General features: G+C 46.7%; 1 protein-coding gene, 1 long non-coding RNA gene and 1 pseudogene across 15 annotated transcripts in view; 2 read left to right on the forward strand and 1 right to left on the reverse strand.

The window, feature by feature from the left end:
* Nucleotides 1-27675, reverse strand: part of LOC123281330 (uncharacterized) — a 222573-nt gene that overhangs the window by 152618 nt on the left and 42280 nt on the right. The window lies entirely within an intron of this gene.
* On the forward strand, nucleotides 390-11347 carry CXCL17 (C-X-C motif chemokine ligand 17). Its single transcript, XM_014861052.2, has 4 exons — nucleotides 390-724; nucleotides 7406-7486; nucleotides 8137-8238; nucleotides 10937-11347. Exons 1-4 carry the CDS (start codon nucleotides 646-648, stop codon nucleotides 11032-11034), a joined length of 360 nt encoding a protein of 119 aa, XP_014716538.1. The 5' UTR covers nucleotides 390-645; the 3' UTR covers nucleotides 11035-11347.
* Nucleotides 11480-16703, forward strand: LOC106843834 (hormone-sensitive lipase pseudogene; annotated as a pseudogene).

Genomic DNA, 27675 nt, shown 5'->3' on the forward strand with positions numbered 1-27675 from the left:
GGGGCAATGTTTTGGGCAAGAGAGAACAGCCTCTCCTCCTTTATCCTCTCTGATTCCCACCTCATGTGGCCACAGAATTGGAGGAAACTGTCAACAGAGTGAGGACAGGGCCACTTCCCAAATAACACTACTATTGTCGATATCATGCCAAGGATGGGAGCAGGAAGGACAGAGGAGAAACAGACCATGTCATCCTCTCTTCTGCCAACCCCTATACTCACTTTCCTCCCAGATATTAAGCTAGAAGGCATTGAGGCAAGGTATAAGGAAATTCAAATGAGCAAAAAGACTTGGGGAAGAAATCATAACACATTGGAGGGTAGTGAGGCAGGAAGGAGGAGGGGAAGGAACAAATATTGCTGCCAGGTTATTAGTCACCTTCTTATGTTCTTAAGAATGCTTCATTTCTGTTGTTTGGCCAGTTTCGCCTTCCAGGTTCCTGTAAAGCACAGGGTTCAACCTGTTACCTAACAAGTCCAACGACACTTTGCTGTTCTCCCCTCTAAAGGGAACACTGGCCTGGGATTAAAGCACAGACCGCCAAGCCAAGTATCAAGGTCTGAGCCGTCCCAAGAAGTGGGCAGCCTCCAACTGGGAACCTTCCACACCCTCTTCAAGTGAGTTAGAGCAGCACCAACAGTCACCATGAAAGTTCTAATCTCTTCCCTTCTTCTGTTGCTGCCCCTAATGCTGATGTCTGTGGTCTCTAGCATTCCAAATCCAGGTAAGTGAGATTAATTTCCTATAAAGGGGAACAAGGGGGGAGAAAATATGGCAAAACAGAAAAGGTGACAAAAAACATGCATTGAAATGTAGCCCCTTTCAGCTACAGGGATTTGGGGCAAGTTAGCCTATCTCAGTGCCCATTTTCTCATTTGTAAAAAAGAGAAAACTGTGTTTCAAAGAATGTTATGAGAGTTAAATGAGATAATGTATATGACAATGTCTGAAACTGTTGCTGGCAAAAAAAGAAAATAAAATACTGGCTCAACAAAGATTTGCTCCATTACCTTTACCCCAATTCCCTTTCCAGCAGAGCAATGAGTTTCCCCCAGGCCAGTCTTAGTTTTGGTGGTGTAAAGGTGTTGAAGGCAATGGTACATTCGTAGAAGATAAGGAAGTACTTGCTTATATTCTTTATAGTGCACCAGACATGCCACCAACAATTTTTAATACTATTTAATGATTAAATAACTAACTAGAAAAATCCCATCAGCAGATAACATTCATATTTGAAGCATTAACCATACCGAGCTCAGTTCTAACAGCTCACCTTTTGGGAAGTAGACCTTTGGTTAGGGGTGCCGAACGGGCTCCAGTTTCACTACAGCTCAAGTGGCACAGCCTTTAGCAGAACAACCACGCAGAAGAAAGCTCATCTTCACGTATATTTCTACTCAGAAAAATAATCTCCACAAGGGCTACTTTAAGGTGAAATAGCTTTGTTAGACATTAAGCATCAATTCAGTCCTTAAAATCAAGAAGTTCACCATACTACATGCCAATATCGAACTTTCCTCCCTTACAGAGAGAGCTCTCTGGAAGCCACTGGGCCCCATAGCCCTAGAGCCTAGACTAACCTTCTGGAAAGGAAGGCTTTTCCATCTCTATGACAGACACTAAATCTGAAGTCCTCAGTTTGGAATCAAAGCTCTAACCACAATCTACCTTTCCAGCCCACCCCCTCCACTCACGGACCAATGGTTCCGCCACACCTAAACCACACTGTTGGCTGTTCCCTGAACAGTCTTGTGCTTTCCTGCTAGCTCTACTTTGTTCATACACCCAGCTCAAAATCACCTCCTCCCCAGAGCCTCCGTTGATTTGTTCCACGACCAGATGTGAGCTCTCTCTCCTGTGAACATGCTTAGTCCTAACTTGACTCTCTCTCTCTGCACTTATCATATTCTGCCTAACACTGAAATTGCTGCTGTGCCTCTCCTGCCTCCACTCCCTGCCCCTCTACACTGGAATCTCCTTGGTGGCACAGTCTGATGTATTGTTTCCAGATCCCTCTCATTATCGAGCATAGCACTCAGTTAATATTTTCTAAGTAAAAGAATAAATCCTCTGGTTACTAAGTTCAAAATGCTCCCCTTGGAAAACTCTACACCCGGGATTGATAGCAGCTCTGTTGACATTTATGGTTGGCTAATTCTTTGCTTGTGGTGTTGTTCTGTGCATTGTAAGATGTTTAGCAGCATATGTGTGGCCTCTACCCACTGGATGCCAATAGCATCCTCTCCATGCCTCCCCCCAGCCCCCCAGTTAGGAGAGCCAAAAATACCTCAAGACATTGCCAGATATCCCCTGGAGCAGGAAACCACTCCCCCTGCTCTACATCTCTCTAAACCACCGCTCTATATCAATAGTTCTCGAACCTGGCTATGTGTTTAGACTTACCTAGGCCTTTACACCCAGCCTTGAAGTCAAGGGAACTGAGATCCAGATCCTGGCTCAGCCTCTTTGCAATCCTGGGGAAAATGCTTAACTTTTTGGAGCCTCAGTTTTATCATCTTAAAATGAATAAAATGCCACTTAGCACATAGAATTCTTGTGAAGATTAAATGATCTATAATGTAGACATAGTCAGGCTTCAATAAATGGACTGAGCAGAATTTCTAAGTAGCTCCTAGAGCACAAGGGCAATGAACTGGGGAAAGCTCACTGTGCCACCAGGTGGTGTGATTACAAACCACATCGGATTCACAGTGCTGGCTCAATTTTCACAACACCTGAGGAAGTCTGGCTAGAGGAAATGACATGCTCCACCCACCCCCTAAAAATAATATCTGATCTAAATTTATCTCTTAAAATAACTACATACATGCTCAGTATGCTTGTCATAGGACAGAGGGGAAAAATAGATGAGAATATGTGGGAAAATTAGGAAATAAATTACTTATAATAATAGATTACTCCTTACTTATAATATCACTTATTAATTATAAAATTACTTATAATAATAGCTGATATATGTTAGGCTATCCTATGTGGCAGGCATTGGACTAAGCACATCACACATATTACCTCATTCTGACCTCACTGAAATCTAACGTATTTTTTCTTTTTGAGGAAGATTAGCCCTGAGCTAACTACTGCCAAACCTCCTCTTTTTGCTGAGGAAGACTGGCCCTGAGCTAACATCCATGCCCATCTTCCTCTACTTTATATATGGGACGTCTACCAAGCATGACTTGCCAAGCAGTGCCATGTCCGCGCCCGGGATCCAAACAGGCGAACCCCGGGCCGCCGAAGCAGAACGTGTGCACTTAACCATTGTGCCACCAGGCTGGCCCCTTAATGTGTTTTTGTTTTATTCATTACTTTTCATTTTACAGACTTAAAAAATATTGTAAACGTAATCAGAGTTTCAATGCATCCTTCATTCAGTTTTTTCAAATAACATCTTACATAACCTTAATACAATTATCAAAACCAGGAAATTAGCATTGATGTAATACTACTAACTAATGTACAAGTATTCAAATTTTGCTAATCACTCCATTAATGTCTTTCTTCCTGGCTCAGAATCCGACCCAGAATCCTACAATGAATAAAGTTATCAAGCCTCTTTAGGCTCCTCCAATCTAGGGTAGTTTCTCAGCCTTCCTTGTCTTTATGACCATGACACTTTCGAAGAGTACTGGTCAGTTATTTTGTAGAATGTCCCTCAATTTGTGTTTGTCTGATGTTTCCTCATGATTAAGTTCAGATAATGCATTTTTGGCAAAAATATCACAGAAATGATGTGTGCCTTCTCGGAGCATCCCATCAGAAGGTCCATGATATCAATAACTCTCATTACTGGTGATGTTAACTTTGAACACTTGGTTAAGAGGGTGTCAGCCATGTTTCTCTACTGTAAAGTTACTATTTTTCCCATTGTAACCAATAAGAATCTTGTGGACAGATACTCTGAGATGATGCGAATAGCCTGTTTCTTCTCATCATAATTTTGTCCATTAATTTTTAAAGCCCATTGATGATTCTTGCCTACAACAAGTGTTACTGTGGTGCTGGCCAAATGGTGATTTTCTGTTTACATCATTCCTTCTACACTTATTAATCTCACTATACTATAAGAAAGAGCTGTTCCTTCTCTTCCATTTATTTATTCAATTATTTATTTATATAAGTAAAGATTCATAAATCTTTGTGGATTATTATCCATTACTATCATTATTTATTATGTTGCCCATATTGTCTCAAAATTGGCCATGGAGAGCTCCTTCAAGTTGGCTTCTGTCTTTTTCACATATTATTTGCTTTGCAAATGCTGACTTTCTGACACCACAAGATGTTCCAGACTCATCTTGGATGAAATTTCCTGCCCCGGCTCTGGAATCAGCCATTTCTCCAAGGACCCCTGGTTCCTTACATGGGAGAATGGTATTCACAAACCATGACACTAGGTATGGCCCATTGCTACTAGGTGCTAGTCCTTCTAGGCCCTCTAGTGGACAGAGCTAGAAACAGATGCATGCATACACACACTAATGTGCTATTAGCCCTGTCTTACAAATTAGGTAAATGAGGCACAGAAAAGTTAAGCAACTTGTCCAAAATCACAAAGCTAATATGTAGTGGAACTGAGAAGTCAAAATAACGATGGATCTACCGTAAATCCTCATAAGTGGAACTAACTTCTTTACACATGTAAGTCAGCAGCAAGCAACAAGCCTAGCATTCCAGCATAGACTCTCTCTTTGGGAAAAAACTAGAAGTCCATGAAAACAACCACAATAACCATCATGTACTGAACACTTACTTGGGCACTGAGCACTGGGCACACACAGTAACTCATTTACTCCTAACTCTGCAAGGTGGATATTATTATCCCCCTTTCAAAAATCAGAGAACCAAGACCAAAGAAGCTAAGTGACTTATCCAAGACTACAGAGCTCAATGAGAGAACAATAGTTGATCCCAGTTCTCTCTGGATATAAAGTCCATGCTTATTCCACTGTATCATTATTTTCCAAGTTTGATTTTAGGTAGAACATAAATTAGCATTTATTTTAATACATGTTAGAAAAAAATCTAAGCATATACCAAACCCATAACCTCACAGATAATATCGCATAGGATGAGGCTGTTTTGTAAATTAAATTTATTTAAAGAAAAAGTATGAAGTAAATAATAGTAAAGGTGGTACAAGCTAAAGCAAAAATCATACATGTCTGAGGGTTGGGAGACATTAGACTGTAGTAACGTGCAGCTTCATTGTCAGTTACACCATGAAATTAGGGTTATCAGAGCTGCAGAAAAAAAAACAGACTAAGAATCTTGGACCTGGGTTTAGGTCCAGCTGTGTCACCATCACCTTTGTGAATTTGGGCATTTCATTTGCTCTCTCTGGGCCTCAGTTTCATCATGTGAAATAAAAAGAGATAGTGAATTAATTAATTGGTACTACCTTTCTAAAATCAATTTGGTAATAATATCAAGAAACACAAGGCTGTTCTTAACTTTTGACCCACTAATTCCACTTTGGGAATCTTGACGAAGACAATTAATCCAACATTTGGAATACAGTTACAAGCACAAAGAAATTTATCAAGATCCTAAAAAATCTAAATATTCAGCAATGGGAGAACAATTAAATAACGTAGAGCACATATACTTGTTGGGAGTGTTATGCAATCATTTAAAATGTCTATTATGAAGACAATATAGCAACATGCTTACTATAAAGTAAACAGAAAGAAATCTGCTCACATGCTATTGTTATCACCATATACAGAAAACCATATGCAGGAAACATGGCAAAATACCAACAGTTGGTAAGAATAAAGACTTCTTTATTAGTCCTTTCCAAATTTTCTCTAATATAATTACATTTAGAATGAAAAAAACTTCTCTATGAAGGGATTCAGCTAAATAATCTCCAAGATTCCTTCTGGCTCTAATGTCCTGTGGCTTTCCTCTGGAACTAGGCGCACAGGTCAGGTGAGAGAAAACTATTAGAAAAGTTGGGATGGCAGGGGCTACGGATGCCTGTTTAAATTATTTTAACAGCACTCAAAACAGCACATGAGAACATTTGGAAACCAGCACTTTGAGAAATGATGCAACACCCCCATCTGTGTGACAGAAAGGGCACGAGTCTGGGAAATAGGAGACCTGGACTGAACCAGATGATCTCTGAGGGCCCTCTCTAGACAACTTGTCCAAACGCTTACTGAATGAACATTTACCAAGTGCCTACCATGGGTTGGGAACCATGTAGCTGAATTACTACTGAGCCACTGATTCAGAGTCTAAAGAGGGAGAAAGATTTTTCGTTTGCTAGGGCTGCCATAACAAAATACCACAGACTGGGTAGCTTAAACAAAAGAAATTTATTTTTTAACAGTTCTGGAGGCCAGAAGTCCAAGATCAAACTGCTGGCAAGCTTGGTTTCTTCTGAGGCCTCTCTCCTTGGCTTGTAGATGCCCCTACTTGCTATACTGTCACATGGTCTTTTCTCTGTTCATGTACATCCCTGATGTCCCTGGTGTCTCTTTGTGTGTCCAAATATCTTCTTCTTAAGAGGACTACAGTCACATTGGGAGAGGGCCAACCAAAATGGCCTCATTGTAACTCAATCACCTCTTTAAAGCCCATGTCTCCAAATACAGTCATTCTGAGGTACTGGGGGTTAGGCCATCAACACGAATTTTGGGAGGACACAATTCAGTCCACAACAGATTTTACGCAACAAACTATAACTGTGCAATAATACAGGTACATTCAAATGAGAAGAGGAACCATGTGAAGGCTGACAGAAAGTATGAGAAACTATTAGGCAAAGAAAGCATCACCTGGGCCCAGTTCTAGCTCCAGAATCTCAAGTCTATAAACCATCATCTTTGATTGTCATAAAATACTTTAGGTATCACAAAATGGGAAGAAGATAGCATCAGGTGATAAGACAGACTTGAATAGAGACAAAAAGAGGAATGGATTTGTTCCAGAGGAACAAAGGTAAATACCATCCTCTTATACTTGAACTGGGATTATGGATTCAAATACAGCAAACTTGGAGGTCAGGTAAAAATCCTGACAGGTTTATGGGATAATGTGCTCCTTGCTCTCATTCCTTAAGTCATGAAGATTTTAAAGTGTGTGTGAGTGGGGAGTGGGAAGGTGTAAAGTCTTGATTGACCCCAACCTTTTGTCCTCTCTTCCACCTAAAGCTATTCTTTATCCATCTACCTCCAGTTAAGCTTTTCTCTAGGCCAGATTTAAACCTCAATTCCTTATCCATTTAAAATACTCCTCTCTTGAAGTACCCCAGGTCCCTGAGCAAAAATGGAAGAGAAATGGAACTGCACTGACTTAGTAACACAATGCTGGGGGACCACTTCTGTTGGCCATTTCCTTTTCCAGTGCCTAGAAGTGACCTTTTTCCTTCTGACAGGGGTTGCCAGACGTCACAGGGACCAACACCAGGCTTCTGGGAGGTGGCTCAAGGCCGATGGCCAAGAATGTGAGTGCAAAGGTCAGTAACTCAGCATCAACCACAGCAATGCACCATCATGATCCCAACTCTCTCCCTTGAGTCCCCCCGAGACCAGTGCAGATGTTATCTGAGCTCATTTCACCCATTCCCTTCTCTAACAGCCCACCACATGCAGCACCAATGCTTGCTTTCTTCCTGAGTCTCAGGCAAGAGCTGGACTCCTCCAAGTTCAGGGGAGAGCTGAGTGAATCTCTGGCTGCCCTCTCCCCCTGACCCTTTTCCCCAAGAACTCAGGACTGCCTTCCAAAAGCTTCCAAGATCTTATTCTCAACCTTATTTTACTCAAAATAAGAAATCAGAGAGGCAAAATGGCTTACCTGTGGTACTGCAGCCACTAAAGGCAGACACCCAGATCTTATTCCTCATTTTCTGGTCTCCCTAATGATATCCTGATGCCCCCTCCAAAGCTGCCACGAAATTCTTGCCAATACAGCTCAGGCAAAACAACTCAGAAGTCCTGGGGCTAATATAACTGGATACCTCTAATGCTGTGTCTATCCTTTTCCCCATCCCACTGCAGTACGAAACAGGAACTGAAAAGAAAGGAAGATGGCAAGTAAAGCCTTGCCCTACACCCTACTCTTAAACTTATTAACCCTACCATCTAAGCAGCAACCTTGTTATTTCAGATTGGTTCCTGAGAGCCCCTAAAAGAAAACCCATGACAGTGCCTGGACTGCCACAGAAGCGGTGTCCCTGCGATCATTTCAAGGGCAATGTGAAGAAAACCAGTAAGTTTCAAAAGAATGACCTTCCTCAAACCCTCTGGGTATCGACCAGGGATGAAGCAGGGGTTGAGAATAAACAGAGGTGAAATAAAGACCAGGATTAACTCACATCTCAGCCCTTTCTACTCAGTGTCAACTTGTTGGGAAACAGGAAGAGGAAGAAAAGCAGGACAAGATTCTCTTAATACCAGAAAGGGTTAAACAAATTCTTAGACTTTAGAACCGCATTGCTTATTAAAGTGGAGGAAGATGGGCTGTGGGGGACCTGGTAATTGATCTCTGAAGATGACATGAGTGTCAGCATCAAACAGAATTTGATTCCCCTCTAGACTACCAATTTTTAAATGTCATAAAAAGTAAATTGGAAAATGTTAATCTGATTGATATTATGATATTATCAAGAATGGGATAAATCAGGATCCCCATCATTACTGATGGAAGTAAAATACAATTTGGTAGTACTTATCAAAAATTTAAATGTGTGTACCTTTTCACCCAGTAATCTCACTTCAAGAAATCTCTAGTATGTAATATTTGCATGGGTACTCAAAGATATGAGTATAAGAATATGAATTATACCAATATTTGCATCAACAAATAAATGAAAATAAAAATTGTTCATCAAAAGCAAACTGGGGGACCGGCCCAGTGGTGCAGCGATTAAGTTTGCACATTCTGCTTCGGCAGCCCCAGGCTCACAGGTTCGGATCCCGGGTGCAGACCTATGCATTGCTTGTCAAGCCATGCTGTGGCAGGAGTCGCTCATAAAATAGAGGAAGATGGGCACAGCTCTTAGCTCAGGGCCACCCTTCCTCAGCAAAAAAGAGGAGGATTGGAGGCAAATGTTAGCTCAGGGCTAAACTTCCTTAAAAAAAAAAAAAGCAAATTGTGCAATTGTGCAGTTGTCAAAAACAATGAGGTAAATCATTATGTGTTGATCAGAAAGATATCCACAACATAGTAAATGAAAAAAAGATGCAGAACCACTACTTCATACTCTTCATGAAAATAAATTCCAGGATTAAAGATCTAAATTTAAAAGATAAACTTATAAGGGAATATAGGAGAATATATTCATGACTTTAGGAAAGATTCCTTAAATAAGATACAAAAAGTAAAAGCCCTAAAAGAAAAGATTAATAAATCTGACTTCATTGAAATTAAGAAATTTTGGTCATCAAAAGAATCAAATGACAATCTAAAAGTAGGAGATGATATCTGCCACATATATAACTGACAAAGGATTAATATTCAGAATATAGAAAGAATTCCTAGGCAGGCAGGCAACACAACAGACAAATAGGCAAAAGACTTAAATATATTTTGGAAACAAGGAAATCCAAACAGCTCATAAACATAGGAAATGGCACTCAACCTTACTAGTAAGTGGGAAAATGCAAATTAAAATCAAACAAATATCACTAGATAGCATCAGAGTGGCAAAAATGTTAAAGTCTGACAATACCAAGTATTGACAAAGAGCAGAACAGAGAAATTCTCATATCCTGGTAATGGGAGGGTAAATCACTTGGAAAAAGTGCTGGCAGTTATCTGCTAAGGTTTGAGCTTTGTGACCAAGCAACTCCACTCTCAGGTATATACTCCAAAGCAATGCAGCCTTATATGCACCAGGAGACATGTACAAAAATTGCATAGCAGCATTGCTCATAACTACCCCACACTGAAAACTTTCCAGTGAATAAATGAATGGTGGTGCATTCAAATATTGTATATCAGGGAGAATGAACAAACACATAAAAATGTAAACGAATCTTTCAAACATAACGTTGAGGAAAAAAAAACAAGATACAAGAAAATAGCTATAGTGTGATTTCATAAAGTTCAAAAACAGGCAAAATTTAACTAACATATTTAGAAATACATAAGTGAGTGGTAAAACAATAAAGAAATGAAAGTAAATTCTTATTATAAGAGTCAAGACTACCTCTGTGAGGGGGAGAGGGAGGACAGAAATCAGAAAAGGAGTCTAGGGTCCAGCCCCCAGGCCAAGTGGTTAAGTTCCCGCATTTCACTTCAGGGTCCAGGGTTTCACGGGTTTGGATCCTGGACATGGACATGGCACCACTCATCAAACCATGCTGAGGCAGAGCCTCACATAGCGCAACCAGAAGCACCTACAACTGGAATATACAACTATGTACTGGGGAGCTTTGGGGAGAAGGAAAAAAATTAATTCATTAAAAAAATTTAAAAAAAATAAGATTGGCAACAGATGTTAGTTCAGGTGCCAATCTTAAGAAAAGGAGGCAATATTCTATTTCCAGGCCTGGGTACCAGTTTCATGAATATCTGTCTCATAACTATTTATTGAACTGCATATATGAGTTTTTATGGACCTCTATAGACATATCATTTTTGCAATAATAAAAGATTTGTTAAAGGTGCAGAGCAAAGCAGTATGTATAGTATAATCTCATTTTTGCTTTTTAAAGTAAACCATTACATTTACATATAAAAGATATGGAAGACTATGGAGTAAAATATTAATAGTAGTTAACTCTAGAGAATGGAGAGTGGAGGTTGGAGTAAGGGATCATCCTTTCACTTTTTACTGGATATATTTTTTATTTTAATTTTTTCCATGGCACAAGTATTACTACTAAAATTTTAAAAGCTCTCATAAAAGTTAAATTCTTAAAATGTTTTTAACACTAGTCTCTCCCCTTTATTTTCACCCTAGGGCACCGAGGGCACCACAGGGAGCCAAACAAGCACTCCAGAGCCTGCCAGCAATTTCTCAAACAGTGTCAGCTAGCAAGCCTTGCTCTGCCTTTGTAGGAGCTCTGAGAGCCCACTCTCCCAACAAAACACTCTCAGTCAAGGGACAGTGAGTGCACCTGGAGGATGCTCATTTCCCACCTCAAGCTCCCCCTCCCTGTCTCCACTCCAGTGGTCTCAGGAAGCATTTTCCCAAGGTTATTGCTCCCTCTAGTGCCTTCTGCTCTCCTCAGTCTTTTCCCATGCCCTCCCTTTACCCAGGCTTAAGCTTAATTACCTGAAAAAAAAAAAACCCAGGAAACCCCAGTTTCCTAGCTGGTCCCACCAACCAGGCAAGTAGCACACAGAGGTCAATAAATATTTTTAAATGTAATAGGTTAAACTCATTTCTTTCAAATGGGGTCTGGCAACTCACATTCAATCCAGATGATCCACTGTTCACTCCAAACCCCACCCAGATTCTACACCCACTTCTTCCCACCACCACTCTCACTCTTTCCCTCCACTGCCCAACTTTTCACTCTTTTACTCATTCAACAAAACTTTCCGGGGTAAGAGCTAGGTGGGGCAATGAAAGTAGGTATAGCAATGATTCAGACATGCTCTTATATAAAATGGAGGAAGACTAGCACAAATGTTAGCTCAGAGCTAATCTCCCTCAAGCAAGAAAGGAGGAATATTGGCAACAGATGTTAGGTCAGGGCTAATATCTTCATCAGCAAAAAAAAAAAAAGAAAAGAAAACACAGATTTAAAAAACAACCTGGCACAATTTCCTAGCATGTACAATGCCTTTAGTCTTTATTATTGTCATCATCATCATCATTACTGGTCATTGTACTCTGTGAACTTCCAATGTAGTACAGATGACATATATGCCGAACCACATCAAGACTAGAGAGATGCTGTGTTAAGATCTCAAATGACATTTAAAAGCGCTTCAAGCTGTAAAAATGGGAAGACAGTATTTTTTTTAACATAACAGTGAAATGATAAAAGCAATAATATAAGGAAATTAAACTGGTAACCATTTGAAAGAACGAGTAAAGAAGAAAAGTTTACTACAATAGTATAGAGACTGCTTCTCTATTGGGCCCTTTCCTCAAATATCAGAAAGGGACAAAAAAAAGGAACGCTCATCCAGAATCTGGCTTCTGTCATCCCAGATGAAACAGAGGACTAAGTTAGGATGCTTGCCTTAGGAGAAAAAACATTTTAACTGAGTGGTGAGTGGGGTGGGGCCCTATTTATGATACAAGAAAACAAGCCCCTCCCCTCTGGTAGGACAGTGCTGGGCACACAGCCTCCTGTTCCTAATCCCTCCTCCCACAGCAGGAGGCACAGAAGTGCAGCACCTGGCACAGGAGTGGGGGCCAGCAGTGGTCGGCCCACTTGCCAACTGCCTTCAAAAGGAAGACCAGGGATGTCAGGATGAAGGAGTGGAACCCAAAGGGAGATGCCATCATGAGGAATCAATGAGGCATCTGAGACAAGGGAGGCATGAAGGAGGAGGGGCAGCAGAATGAAGCCCGAGAGATCAACATCTCCTGTGAGGGAAATAACAACAGTGGAGCCAGGTTCTAAGTCCAAATCTAGGCTTGCCGGGGAACTTGAGCCACATTAGACACCAATCACCCAGCCAGAGCCTGGGCCAGAAAAGGCACCCACAGCCCAGCCAGCATCTAAGACTTAGCAGGGACCCAACACCCAACAGGAGCCTGCTTCACAGCAAATGCCCTTCACTCAGCAGGACCCCCTTGTTGAACATGAAGCTGAATCCCAGCAGGAACCTAGAACCCAACAAAAATCTGCTTTGCAGCAGGAATTTCTTGCCGCACAGGAGCCTGCACCACAGCAATCACCTCCCACCCAAAGGGTGCCCTTCATTCAACAGAAAGCTGCCTTGCAGCGGAGACCTGGGCCAGGAACAGAATCTAGAAGTCAATAGGAACCACACTTGAGAGAGGGATGTGCAGCCCAGACAGGATCTGGCCCAGGAGAGCCACCTCTAGCTCAGCGAGAAGCTGGATCAACACCTTCAGCCCAGCCTAGACATGGACCCCAAAATGGACCACCTGCCCAGATTGGATCTATGTCCCAAGAGACACCAGGAGCGTCAGACCCTACAGCCCAGCCAACAGCTCCAGTGCAGGGAGCCAAAACAAATCCCAGCAGGGATCTTTGACAGAGTGGGGATTTCTATCAGAACTGCACCAACTGTCCTCACAGCGACCAGCCTCAGGGTGGAAGACACGCTTTGAGTGGGTCACAGATCCGGACTCAGAATCAGATTAGGGGTCTCTTTTAGGGACCGATTCGCCATCCATGAGGGTGGGACAGTACAGTGGCCCAGTAAATGAAGCTCGCCTTCAAGGGGAAGTCTGGTTATGGAGTGATGTCAAGATGTGGTGGGACATCAGCACCTGAGAAGAACAGCCCCAGCAAGAAGCACAGACACTACCGACACACGAGTGAGTGTGAGCCTGGGGGACAGGGAGCCTCCCAGGACAGTCATTCATTCAGTCAGGGGTACTAAGGACCACCGGTATGTCAGTTAGCCCGGGTGATCCCTCCACAGTCCTGCCAGACAAAGAGCCCCAGCCCCAGTGACGGATGAGGAAGCTGAGGCCTAGAGAAGAGAAGGCTGTGCCTGAGGCCGGGCAGTGAGGAAGCGGCCCAGCCAGGATCCAAGCCAGGGTGGGACTTCTTCCCCTGCACCAGGCTGCCCCCCACGGAGGATTGGGGTGCAATCACACAGAAGTGGGCAAGGGCTCCGGGCTGGGGGCCAGGAAACCAGGGAAGCTGCCCTCCTGCCAGTATCCACCCACCCGTCCCCAAACCACCCAGCACAGCCCTGTGCAGACACCGCCACAGGCACTGGCGACACAGGCTGACGCGGACCCTTACCCTCGGGGGTTCCGTCCTGACTTAGGATCCTGAGCTCCCAGGAAGACACCGCTCCCCGGCCAGGCTGCCCCCCAGGGGAGTCGCAGGCCAGCCAGGCCTCATGGCCTTGGGGCTGTTCTCAGGAAGGGAGCCTGCGAGAGGGGCTGTGGGGTCCGCCAAAGTCCGGGCAAGGTCGGGGCTGGATGGAGGGGGCAGCGGAGGGGGGGACGGGCCAGGACTCGGCGGCCGCCAGCTCTCCCTCCCCTCCTCCGAAGAGGGCAGGGGCCCGGCGGTGCAGGCTCGGCTCCTGCTCAGGCCCCGACCCTCCTTCCCTGGGCTCAGAAGCCCGCCATGCAGAAGGCAGGCGCGCAAGTTCCATCCGCGGACAGAGAGGTCCCTCGTTGAAGCGGCCTGAGGGCAAACAGGGCAGCCCAGTCGGGCGAGTCCACAGGCCGCCACGCTGCTCTCGCCGAGGCCTGTCCTCCCGGAAGGGCTGCGTCTCCCAGGGCGGAGAAGTCGGAACGGGAGTCTCTCAGGGCTGCTCGCCAGCTTTGGGAGGGCGAGGGTGGGGGTCGGGAGGGAAAGAGGGTCCCAGGTCTGCTTTTTCCGGCGGTGACGATGAAGAGCTGTTTCTTCAGGCCTCCAGAACCCAGACTCAAGGCACGTCGTCTCCACAGCGCTGCCAGAGACCAAGCCACTTCCCCTCAGGCACCTGAGCCGCAGTTGACTGTATGCGCATGCGCGAGCCTGGAGCCTGCCCTTGTCTCCCGCCTTTTCCCAGGCATGCGCCCCTCCCTCTACCGCCTGTACTTCGCGCAGCGGTCCTGTGGCTTGGGATTAGTGCGCAGGCGCTGACCATTCTCCCCTTCCCTTCCATTCTTGCTCAGGGGAGAGGGTGTGGAAAAGAATCCAGAGAAAGAGCAGTAGCAGAACTAGGACACAAAGTGCAGGGGAGAAGGCGGGTTTCCTCCTCCCAGGGCTTGCAGGCAGAGCCCTGCCTCCAGTGCTTCTGTCCTGCCCTGGCTTTGAATTGCTCCAGGACCTAGCCCTCCCAGCCTCCTGCGCCCCACCACTGCCCACAAGTAGGGGCCCATTGGCGCCCCTGCTCTCTGCTTGCAGCGGGCAGGCAGGGACTTGTTCCACAAAATCCCTTTGTGGTGAAACGGGTAAACAGTTAGTCATTGATGATTAAGTAGCCAGTAACTAAACATTGTTTTTTCTTTTTCGCAATTACTGATTATAGCTTTTAGTTTTTCACCAGCCCATTGTTATCTGTGCTGCTTAGGCAATATGCTATCTGACTCCCACAAGGTTCATACAGATAACATCTCCCCAGTGCTGGGGTCACCATGGTAATGAGTGTTTGAGCTGTTTTTCAGGAATTAGAACCCTTTGTCCACATCTGGCCAGTTTAGACCACCAACCCATCCGTGGCTGCACAGATGCCCAACAAATGACCTTTTGACATCAAGAGGCTAAAAACTCCACCCTCAGATCACGTTAATGCCACCATTTTGTGAACATGTGTCATAGGAAGAGGCACGATTTGACTATGCTTGTACAGATCATCAATTACCTCACCTCTCCTCACCTGCAATCATCCATCTTCACATTTCAGACCACCTTGCCCCATACCCCATAAATATCCCTGAGTCCTCATTTTTGGTGAGGTGGATTTAAGGCTCTTCTTCCGTTTCTTCACTTGGCTACCTTGTGATTAAAACCCTTTCTCTGCTGCAATCTCCTTCTCTTGGTGTGTGGCTTTCTGGGAGATGGGCAAAAGTGAACCTGGTTCCGTAACAATAGGAAGATGAGTGGGAAGGTGAGGCTGAGAGCCAACACAACACGTGAGAATATCGACGCTTCCCTACTGGGGTGATCCCTGTGAGACTCCCCAGTAGTCCTGCCAGAAGGACACTTTTTTCTGCCTCCAGGGAAGCATTTTTGCTGGTCTCTAGCCCTTTAATGTGTGTGAGGGGGCATGGCCAGGTCATAGGCCCTAGTGGTTGGAGGCAGGCCACCAGCAGTGGAGTGAGGCCAGGATTGCTCAGAGGGTGGGACCTAGAGAGGAGGGAGCCCAGGATTTGGTGATGTGGGGTGCCGGTGGTGGAGTGTAGCAAGGACTGGCCCTCAGGGAGGAGGCCTGGTAGCTGAAATTGGCCCCCGCACTGGGACTGCAGAGTTGATGGAGTCAGCCAGGGAGACCAGGCCTGATGGGGCCACTTGGGCCCCTGCCTCAAGCTGGAGTAGGTAAGGAGCAAGGAGCATGAGTAGCCCCCTCCCCAGGACCCACTCCCAGATGCCCTCCCACTCTCGCTGCTCACATCTGCCCAGCCTTTTGTCTCTCTAAGCACATCTGCTGTGTGGGATGAAGCCCAGGCAGGCCACCCCAGCATCAGCCACCTCCTTGTTCCTCACCCCCAGGAGAGTGAGGAGCTCAGCAGCCTGGTGAAGTCAGAGGGTCCACACAGCCTGGAGCTGTGGCCACACCCCAGCAGGCAGCCAGCTCTAGTAGTCCCTGGTAGCGCACATCTAGGGTGGTGGCTTCATGGCCCAGACCTCCAAATCCCACGAGCCCTACCTCAAGAGCTGGGCCCAGGAGCTGGGTGCCCCCGTCCTCTCCATCGACTACTCCTCGGCCCCCAAGGCCCCCTTTCCCCACTCGCTGGAGGAGTGCTTCTATGCCTACTGCTGGGCCATCAAGCACTGAGCCCTCCTTGGTGAGCACCGGCCCCTCACTGCCACCAGCTTCCCCTCCCTGCCCCAGCCTGCTTCAGTCCCCACCTGGTACTTCAGGGGTAGTGAGCCATCTAGTGGCTCAAGACTCAGTCTCCCACCAAAGCCACCCCTTCTATCTCCTACCACCCAGCCCTCTGCCACCTGTTCACCCCCCAGCCCCCACCTAACTCCTCCATCTCTGCCTCAGCACCTTCTCTGGCTGCCCTACGGCTCACCTGACCTTCCATCTCAACCACTCCTGTAACTGAAAGTTTGGTCTCTGAACCTAATGCCAATCCAAATAATGAGAATGGAGTCTTGAGTGGAAAGGAGAAGGTTTATTTTGCCAGGCAGAGGGAGCAAAGCAAGGGCTAGTGCCTCAAGAATTGCTAGCTGCCCATTAAGAAACAGGTAATTTTTATTTGGAGTTTTGGGTAGGGGAGGAGGTGCATGTAGCCTTCCTGTCTGGTATTTTCCCACCAGCCTGCGTTTGCCCTTGAGAGGCTGCTTGCAGGGAGGGGATAGATAAGGAATTCTACAGGTGGCTGTCCTTGGTGAATTCCTCTGGGAAGCTTCAGTTTCTTGATATTCTCTGGACATTGGCTTTTCTGTAAAAGAACTTCAAGGACCTGTGATTAGCTACAACTTTAGTGGGAGTCTAGCTTGAGGCTACCTGGGCTTTAACAGTTTGTAACTTTTATTGGGTTGTAAAGCTCAGAGAGTCAAAGGTTAAGGAGACAGATATTTACATGAGTGTAACAAAAGAAGCAGTGAACCAGATGAATGCTTTTGGTTTTAACCCCATATATGATGGGTTCAATGTAGAGGGACCAACATCAGGGCAGGTATTAAGAGCCTGTAACACTTCCTCCTTCTGCCTCCTCCTTCCCTACTCCAGCCCTGATGCTCCATCCCCTCCAACTCCCCATCTACCCTGACCTTTTATTTCCTCCTCTTGTTTCTCCAACACTGCTGTCCTGCACTGGCCTATGATCTAGCCTATTCTTCCAGCTCCTCTGACCTCCCACTTCTGACATCTTGGGAGGCACAGAGCAGGGTGGGGCCACACCCCTCGGCACAGGGCCTGTGGCCCTTTAATGCTGTCAGCCTAAGCCCTGTCCTTCTATCTCCTGGCCAGGAAGGCACCTCCCTCCTGAAACAGCCCTTGATCTGTTGTTTCCCTTGCTTCTGACCTCCAGCCTCCCAAGCTTCCCTAGAACTACCTGATCTCTGGGCCTCTCCATGTCCGAAGTCAGCCCAATCCTCTGGCCACTGTCCTCCTAATGGATCCAAATCCTTCCCTCAGTTTACCCAGTCTCTAAAATTGCAGTTGGCTAGACCTTGGGGTTGGGGCCCTAGACCCCACCTCTGAGAGCCCAGGGTGCCTAGCCCAGAGGTCAAGATTCTCCCTGCCACACGTGACTAAGCCCCTTTCCAAATCAGGCTCAACAGTTGAGCAGATATTCTTCACAGGGAACAGCGCAGGCAGCAACCTCTGCTTCACTGTGTCCCTTCAGGCAGCAGCCTATGGAGTGGGGATGCCAGGTGGCATCATGGGAGCCTACCTGGCCACAATGCTGCAGTCCACAGCCTCTCCCATCAGCCTTCTGAGCCTCATGGACCCCCTGCTGCCCCTCAGTGTGCTCTCAAAGTGTGTCAGCGCCTATGCTGGTAAGGCCACACCCACAGAGCTGGGGGCCTGGTGGTGCTTGGATGCCTGGATCCTGCAGGGACAGGGGCTACAGGCCAGTCTCCTGGATCTGAGGGAGGAGGGGCTGAGAAAAGGAATCTGAGATCCTACTGAAGCGATTAGATATTGTTGGGTCCTTGGGGTCACAGATGCCTGAAGTTCTAGATGTTGAGAAGAGGCCTAGAAAGAAAAGAGACCAACTCAGCCCCACATAACTCCACAGATAGGGAGACAGAGGACCACTCTGACTCAGACCAGAAGGTGCTGGTCATGACGGGGCTGGTGCAGTGGGACACAGCTCTGCTCTTCTGAGACCTGCACCTGAGCACCTCCTCATAGCTCAACTCCTTCCTGAAGCCAAGTAGACACAATTCCTACACCAACTTGGGACCCGTGACAGGTGAGTGGAGACCTCACTTCACACACCCATCCAAGGTGGCCATGAGGGACAGCCTGGCACACCAAAAGTCCTAGGGGAGGATAGAGGCCATGGCCTGGGCATAGAGGGAAGCAGAGATCACCTTCCAGGTTCTGCCCTGTATGCATCCCTGGTCCCTACCACAAAGCCTTGATTTCCAAATCTGGAAACTCTCAGACTTCTGGTCCCCCAGGTCATCTCGGAGCCCCAGGACCTGTAGGATTTAGCTTTCCAAACAGCCTCTCCCAGAAAGGCACCCTGGAAAATGACTCAGAAGACCTACCACGTGTCATGATTTTCAGTCCCAAAAGTGACGCTGAAATCCGTTGGGCCCTCAGGTGGGAATCCAGCCCTCCTAGATTCTTTCTAGACTTTTAACTGAGGTCTGTGGGGGTAATACCCCACTCCAGGGGCTGGCCTAGGAACCTGGGGTGGGGAAATCAGCAGACTGGACAGCCCTCAAGAAGTGGAGGAGATTCCCAGTCTTGGGTGGGTGGCAGGACCCTCAGGCAACCGAAAATCACTTCCATTCAGGGATCCATTTTGTTCCCACCATTTTTTAACATTTTAAAGATTTTAAAGCACAACTAACACATGAAAGTTATTCCAATTGGATATGTTTTATTTTAAATTGTTTTTAATTTTACAGTATTTAAATGGATGCAAACAAATATACACAAAAACAATTAAAAGTGATTTGAATTTTAGGCACGTGGACGATTAAGCAGTGGGGTTTTCCTTGTAGGATAAGGTGACAAGTGAGCCCCTAGAGGCACACATGTCACTCTAGCTCCTTATGGTACCAGGTACTCACTGGGTGCTGGGTGACATGGGCAAGTAACAGTATCTGTGAGCCTTGCTTTGCTCCTCTGTGAAATAGGTACACTAAGAGTACCTGCCTCATAAGGTTGTTGTAAGGACCGCATGCATCTTTGTGTCAAGCACCCAGCACAATACCTGGCACACAGTAGCTGCTCTTAGAAGATTCTGGCACCCCTGGCAGGCTGTACCCTGTGATTCTAGTCAACAATTCTGTTCCAGTGACCCTCTGGGTCATGGTGCACTTATGCAGTTCTTCTCATATAACCTTGCATTTTGCCTCCATGGATTTATAAAGACACCGAGATTTGGAGGTGCTTTCCCAGGAGGCAGCCCTGATCCCATCACCTGGCCCTTCTCTCCAACACCAGGAGGGTCACATGAGACAGAGGGTTTGGTCAGCTCAGTACCTGACAGTGTCCAGACCCCAGTGCCAGAGAGGCAGTGCTGAGGCCTCAGGCAGTGCCAGGATGGGAGGCAGAGGTTTGACAGGAACTGGAAATGAGAGCAGGAGGCAGATCCAGAGAGCAGGCCACCACAATTAATCCCTGATGAGACATGGAGACATCGGATCCCTTCCTTGTGCCCAAGTGGGGACTCTGAACAGTAGCCTGCACTCCAGCGACAATGTCTGTAAGGAGCAGACCTAAGCCAGGCCAGGTATCCAGCCATCCCTGTCTGCACCCAGTAACAGATGCTTAATAAACATGTCAAATAAATTTCTCAAATGGTTGAGGAAACCACACAATGGAAGCCCTTCACTCCTGTATGACACCTGGAGGTCACAGCACATTCCATGTACACACAGGGGTATTGGCATCAGCATGGGAGGCCTGTGGCTATCCCGGGGAGAGGCCTTTACCCCTTGTTGAGTCAGGAGGGAGGACAGGGGCCTCCTAACAGTGAGGGGTTCGATCCCCATTCATCCAGAAAATCCCACCCCCTTCCCATGTCTACCTTGTGAGGGACTTCTCTCCCTGGACGGCCTGGGCTGATAGCCTGTGTTCTTCCTCTTCTCACAGAGACCTGACCTGACACAAACTCTGGATTCTCCACCCCAGGTAAAGTTACCCTAAGGGGAGGAGGGAGCCCCACTCTGACCTCAGAGTAATCAGGGGGTGACTTCTCACCTCAAGGGTCTCAAGTCTGTGGGGACACTAGTTGTAGTCCCCTGAAGACATCTCACCAGCCCAAGGCAGCAGAGTGAACAAGGGAAACTTCCAATGCAGGATGGGATAGGAGAACCAGGACCTGTGTTTGCTTCCATGTCAAAGGGGCTGAGGGTCCCATGGAGCCTCCCCTCTCCTAACAGAGGAACCCACAGGATCCCCTGTCTGAGTCTTCATGTGGAACTGATCTAGGTCCTGGGCCCTGTGGAAAGGCCTAGAGGAGATGACAGACAGGGACACAGATGACTCGGATGCCATGCCCCAGTGCTGTGATTGGGGAAACACAGGTCATTCTGGGGACCAGCCCTTCACTCTCTCTTGAAAGCCTCAAGAGACCCCTCACCCTTCCTTTGAAACCACCAGAACAGAGAGCTTCTCCGGAGGCAGCACATCAACCAGGCAGCACAGGACACTGGATTAGGAGTCCACTGGACAATGCCTGTCCTTTCCCTGGGCTCACCCTACACTGGGATGGAGTTGGGCAGCCTCGCAACCAGCAGTGACCAGGACCTAGGCTTAGAGGACCTTCAGCCTGGAGATCAGAACTCATGTCTGTCCAGGGCCCAGTGCCAGTGCACACCTTCTAGAGCCTGGTCAGCATCCTTGGTGCAGCCCCTGACACTGGCAGCATTCCCTTTGGGGGGCGAAATTGGGACACACAGAAAATTAACTCATGAACCTGACTTTGGCTAAGGAGGTGAAGAAGGAGCCTGACTTCTATCCCTTGCTCAGGAAGACCCTTCTGGGTCCTTCCTATCCGTTCCTTCTAAGGGCCTCAGAGCACCCTGATCTGTCAGGGGTCTGTGTGCATCTCCCCACTCCCTGCCTGGTACCACCCATGGGGAAGGCAGAATGACCACAGGAAAGTCAGCCAGTCAGAGGACAGGGGCCCCCAGGATGATCAGGGAGCAAATAGACAGGCTCTGAGCCACACCTCAACCAACATGCTTGGGTGGGGGGGTCTCCCTGAAACTTTCCCCCAAGGATCAGGGAGCCCACAGCCACCTGATCTCCCACCACCACTGTCCTCTCACCCAGGACACATGGGAAACCTCTACCTTCACACCCGAGAATTGCAGCTCCTGTGACACCCTATATTGAGTGTCTATCCCTGAAAGCAGAGGCCAGGCTGGAGACACTGGAGATAGAGGGTGGGTACCCTCACTGGTCATCACTCAGCTTGCCCCTTTCTCATGCCCAGAGTCATCTCTGCGATCTTCCTGCCAGGAGTAAATCCAGCATTCCCAGAGCATTTGAGGACACTGGGAACATCCTGGTGCCCAGCTGGATTTCTGTGTCCCAAGAGAAAATAATCCCCTGAGTTTGGGACTCCTGGTTCTCTATGTGGTACTGACAGAACCCAAGGCCAGGACACAGGATACAATAGAGGTCAATGCTGGGATGGGTGGGTCATCCTCTCAGGGGACAGGGGTCCCCATTAGCCTTCGTATTGAAAATATATTCCACAGGCCAGTGTGATCAGCATCACCTGAGAGCTTGTTAGATGCAGACTTTCAGGTCCACCCCACACTTGCCAAGTCAGAATTTGCGTCTTAACAGGATCTGCAGAAATCTAGCCACCCTGGGTCTATACTCCAGCACAGTAGAACTCTGGAAGGACTGGATGGGCCACATTCCCATGGGCTCACACTTCAAAATGGTAAATTTTAGGTATGTGAATTTTTTCTCAAGACAAAAAATTTAGGAGAGGAACCTACACATTACCTTTGTATAAAAATGGCACCAATGCACCACTGCAAGTGTATGTGAATGTCCATTTCTTCACACTCACAGCACTCCCATATTAATTATGCGGGAGCAGAAGCAGGTGTCACCCAGTTATCCGTCTTGCTTTCTTTTATTCATTCTCTGAACACGTATAGCCATTTTCCTGTTTGAGGCCCTTGTGGAGGAGCAATGGGGCCATTGAGAACCACGTCAAAAGTTTGGAATTCCTTTCCCCCAATCCAGACTCTGCAGACATTCCCTGCAGAGAGAAGGACCAGTCTGATGGGAGTAACTCAGCAGAGGGAGATGAGTTTCAGTCCAGCCCCCTGGGCCCCTCCATGGGACCATGACCCTGAGAAAGATCCTTCAGTGCTCAGTCGAGGCCTGGCCTAAGGGGCCCCCTGGGATCCTCAAAGAGAAGCTCAGCCTGGGAAGCCTCTGCCCAGACCCCGGTCCCAGGGATCCTGACTCCAGTAACGCTGGGGAGTCCGTGCCAGAAGTGGATTTTGGCCTCCTGGATGGAGCTGTCTTGGAGCAACAGTTTCCCAGCTGCCCGAGTCCCCAGGCTCCTGAGCTGGTCACCAGCCAGGGCTCAGTCCTAAGTTCCACATCTGGGCAGGGGCAGAGCCTGATCCTTCAACCGAGACTCAGGATGGAGAGCACAGATGGACAAGGTTGCCAGGCCATTAGCTGACTGCCCTGGAGGACGTAGGGCACTCAAGAGTAAGGTCAGTGCCCCTAGCAGAGGAAGAGGAGAGAAGATGCTACTGGCAGCTCCTCATCCACCAGGGATCAGGCCTAGGGGCATTGTCTCTCGGAATCAAACAGTAACAGATGCCATTTATTCAGGCAGCTCTGCTCCACCAAGATTTAGGTCAGCTACTATGAATATTTTAAGGTTAATTCACTGACAATCTGGCAGCCAAATATTTATTCTACTTCATTGAGGGGAAACTGAGGCACAGGGAGATAGTCACTGAATCAGAGTCACACAGACCATGAGTGACAGATCAGAGTCCTGCAACTTCTGTTGCAGCCACAGCCCCATACTCTCCTCCATACAGGGGCCTTATCAGCATCTATGGATCCCACAACCAGCTCTGAGATAGATCCTTTCTTGCTAGGCATCCCCAGCTCAGAGAGAGAGATTGTGGTCTGGGGACTGAGAGAAATTAGAGAATTCATCTGGATTTACTCTAGAACTAAACTACCTGCATCAGCAATCAGAGTCAGCACAGGGAATGTCCAGGCTATCCCCTAGGTCCACACCTCCCTACACTGGACTTGATATCATTTATTTGTTTCCTGATGTATTTTTCTCACTCCCACTGGAGTAGAAAGGAAAGGACTTTGCTTTCTTACTTCCCACTCTACACCTGCATCCAGCACAGGGCCCACATGTAATAAAATCCCAATTGACTTTGATGGAGGGAAGGAGTGAATGGTGAAAGAATAACAAATGACTTATAGTCTTTTCAGAGACTGGAATCTGGGTGCAGAGTCCTAGGAAGTTCTGGACACACCTGTCCCCTGTCTGTCTCTTAGTGGTTGAGACCCATGTTCCATTCTCTGACCACCAACCCTTAAGGCCACTCTGAGAAGACACTCTCATGATGACTGTGAGGCTGCTCAGCCATGGGAGGGTTTTCAAAGCTGTTCTAGTCCCCTGGGGCAGCCATGGGCTCTTGGGCTCTTAGGTCTTTGAAGTCGCTTGTAACCCCCACTGCTTATGGCCTTGGATATTTCTTCCTCTCACTGCCCCTTCCATGTCCCTCATCTTCCTCCCACTTCATTCCAGCTGGAACTTCCTCTGCTCTGCACAGCTCCCTCCACCCTCAAGCCTTCCCCAGATTCTCCTGTTGACACCTGTGGACGGGCCCACCCTCCTGGGCAATAGTAAAGGACACAGAAATCAGTGGGAGCAGCAGCCCCTTGAGCTCTACCATGAGCCAGTTCCCCAAGTCACCAGGAGAAAGAGCTTCTGCTCCTATCCAGGGCTCTTTTCCTCCATGATCAACAAATGGAATGTGCCATGTGTCAGGGATGTGTGACCCCTTGGTCTACTCTCTACATGACTCAACCAGGGAGTCAAAGGCAGAAGGACAGGTCTGCAGTCCCCAAAAGCTCACAGGCTACTTCACCCCTTTGACTCCTGACTCACATCCTCATCCTGGTGAGGCCGCTGTTCCTCCAGTGGTTCCTGAGACCTTCCCAAAGTGGGGCTGGCTAGACCCTGCACTGTCTGACTGGTTTACTGCCTATTTCACACGCGTGGGTCCTCAAGATGACACCTTTACCACAGGGTGGGATGCTCACAGACGGTGAGATCCACCAGCCACCGTCCTTTCACTTAGATGCTGCTCAATTTGGACATATTTGATAAAACTCTAGTTGTCTTTCCTGAGGTCAAAGGAAAGACAAAAGCATGCCACTTGCCTGTGTGGGGGTTCCTCCTCATTTGCCTCCCGAACCATAGAAACTGGTGACAGGGACTCTCTTTCCTAAATTTACTGACATAACATATATCATTTCTACTAACTTGGTATAATTCTGCCCTTTAGATAAAAGAAACACCTCAGACTTAACTTCACCAATTCTGTCCTCTTACCAGGACTCACATGTCCCTCTCTACTCAGAGAGTCACCGATTTCAAGCCCATTTTAGCATTTTCCTTTGATCATAATGTGATTCTTTTTGTGTTTCAGAGCAAGCCTGTGGCCTTACAGTGTTCTCAAGAACCCAACTGCTATTCTAGCAAATTGGTATTAGATCTTTAGGCCATCAGTAATAATTTTCACATACGGAAGAAATTTAATCTCTCCACAAATTTGTCTCATATCCTCAAACACAGATGGTCCATTAGAACCAATATTCAACAAATTCATGCCACCCACTTTCTTCCTGTCACCTTCTGCATTTGCAAGCATCCACATTTATTTCAGGGAAGATCAACATGGTCTTCACTGCCCTCAGCAAAGAGAAGGTGACATTAAAAGGCAAAGCACATGGTTCTGCTGCCAAACCCAGCCAGCTCCTGCCTGTCCCCCTCACTCTTTTCTAGTTCATTCCTTGGACTCATGTTCTGACATTTATGGGATCACTGGCTCATGTCAGTGATTGTCACCTGGGCAGAACTGCCCCACCTCAAGGCCTGAGTACAGTCATACCTCATTTTATTGCACTTCACTTTACTGCACTTTGCAGATATTGCAGTTTTTACAGATTGAAGATTTGTGGCAACACTGTGTCAAGGAAGTCTATCAGTACCATTTTTCCAACAGCATGTGCTCACTTCGTGTGTCTGTGTCACATTTAGGTTATTCTTGCAATATTTCAAACTTTTTCATTATTGTTTTATTTTTTTTGGTGATCTTGTGATCTTTGATGCTACTGTTGTAATTGTTTTGGGGCACCACTAACTGTGCCCATATAAGATGGTGAACATAACCCATAAATGTTGTGTGTTCTGACTGCTCCACGAACCACCTGTTCCCTTGTCTCTCTCCCTCTCCTTGGGACTCCCTAGACCCTCAGATACAACAGTGTTGAAATTAGGCCAATTAATAAACCTACAATGGCCTCAAAGTGTTCAAGTGAATAAAAAAGTCACACGTCTCTCACTTTAAATCAAAAGCTAGAAAAGATTAAGCTTAGTGAGGAAGGCACGGCAAAAGCCAAGACTGGCCAAAAGCTAGGGCTCTTGTACCAACATTTAGCCGGTTTGTGAATACAAAGGAAAAGTTCTTGAAGGAAATTAAAAGCAGTCTTCCAGTAAAGACACAAATGATAAGAAAAAGAAACAGCTTTATTGCTGATATGGAGAAAGTTTTAGTGTCTGGATAGATCAAACTAGCCTTCTCATAAGCCAAAGCCTTCTCGTAATCCAGATAAAGGCCCTAACTCCTTTCAAATCTAAGGTGGCTGAGGGGTAAGGAAGCTGCAGAAGAAAGGTTTGAAGCTAGCAGAAGCTGGTTCATGAGATTTAAGGAAAGAAGCCATCTCCTTAACATAAAAGTGCAAGGTGAAGCTGCAAGTGGTGATGTAGAAACTGCAGTGAGTTATCAGAAGATCTAGCTGAGATAACTAATGAAGGTGGCCACAGCAAACAGTGTATTTTTAATGTAGATGAAACAGCCTTATATTGGAAGAAGATGCCATCTAGGACTTGATAGCTAGAGAGAAGTCAATGCCTGGCTTCAAAGCTTCAAAGGACAGGCTGACTCTTATTAGGGCCTAATGCAGCTGCTGACTTTAAGTTGAGATCAGTGCTCATTTGCCATTCCAAAAATCCTACAGCCCTCAAGAATTATGCTAAATCTACTTTCCCTGTGCACTATAAATGGGAGAACAAAGCCTGGACGACAGCACATCTGTTTACAACACGGTTTACTGAATATTTTCAGCGCATTGTTGAGATCTACTGCTTAGAAAAAAAGAATCCTTTCAAAATATTACTGCTCGTTGACAATGCACCTGGTCACTCAAGAGCTCTGATGATGTACAATAAGATTAATATCGTTTTTGTATCTATTAATATCCATTCTGAAGCCCATGGTCAAGGAGTAATTTTGACCTTCAAGTCTTATTATTTAAGAAATACATTTTGTGGGGCTGGCCTGGTGGCATAGTGGTTAAGTTTGCATGCTCCACTTCAGCCCTAGGGTTTGCAGATTCAGATCCTGGGTGCAGACCTATGCACCACTCATCACATGATGCTGTTTCAGCGTCCCACTCATAAAATAGAGGAAGATTGCCACAGATGTTACCTCAGTGACAGTCTTCCTCAAGGACCCATCTTCCTCACCAAAAAGAAGAAGAAGAGGAAGAAGTTTAGGAAGAAGAAGAGGAGGAAGAGGTGGAGGAGGAAGAGGAGAAGAACAAGAACAAGAACCAGAAATACATTTTGTGAGGCTATAGCTAACACAGATAGTGACTCCTCTTATGGATCTGGGAAAAGTAACTGAAAATCTTCTGCAAAGGATTCACCATTCTAGATGTCATTAAGAACATTCATGATTCATGGGAAAAGGTCAAAATATCAACATTAACAGGAGTTTGGAAGAAGCTGATTCCAACCCTCATGGATGATTTGAGGGGTTCAAGACTTCAGTGGAGTAATTAACTGCAGTTGTGATGGAAATAGCAAGAGAACTAGATTTAGAAGTGGAGCCTGAGGGGCCAGCCCCATGGCACAGTGGTTAAGTGCATACATTCCGCTTTGTCGGCCCGGGGTTTACCGGTTCGGATCCCGAGTGTGGACATGGCACCGCTTGG

Source organism: Equus asinus, chromosome 26 (assembly GCF_041296235.1).
Source record: "Equus asinus isolate D_3611 breed Donkey chromosome 26, EquAss-T2T_v2, whole genome shotgun sequence".
Taxonomy (NCBI): domain Eukaryota; kingdom Metazoa; phylum Chordata; class Mammalia; order Perissodactyla; family Equidae; genus Equus; species Equus asinus.

Excerpts from the sequence above, each read along its gene's own strand:
- CXCL17 (XM_014861052.2), top strand. The coding sequence starts at position 646 with ATGAAAGTTCTAATCTCTTCCCTTCTTCTGTTGCTGCCCCTAATGCTG. Across the intron at positions 725-7,405 it reads CTCTAGCATTCCAAATCCAG|GGGTTGCCAGACGTCACAGG; the intron begins GTAAGTGAGATT and ends TCCTTCTGACAG. Across the intron at positions 7,487-8,136 it reads CCAAGAATGTGAGTGCAAAG|ATTGGTTCCTGAGAGCCCCT; the intron begins GTCAGTAACTCA and ends TTGTTATTTCAG.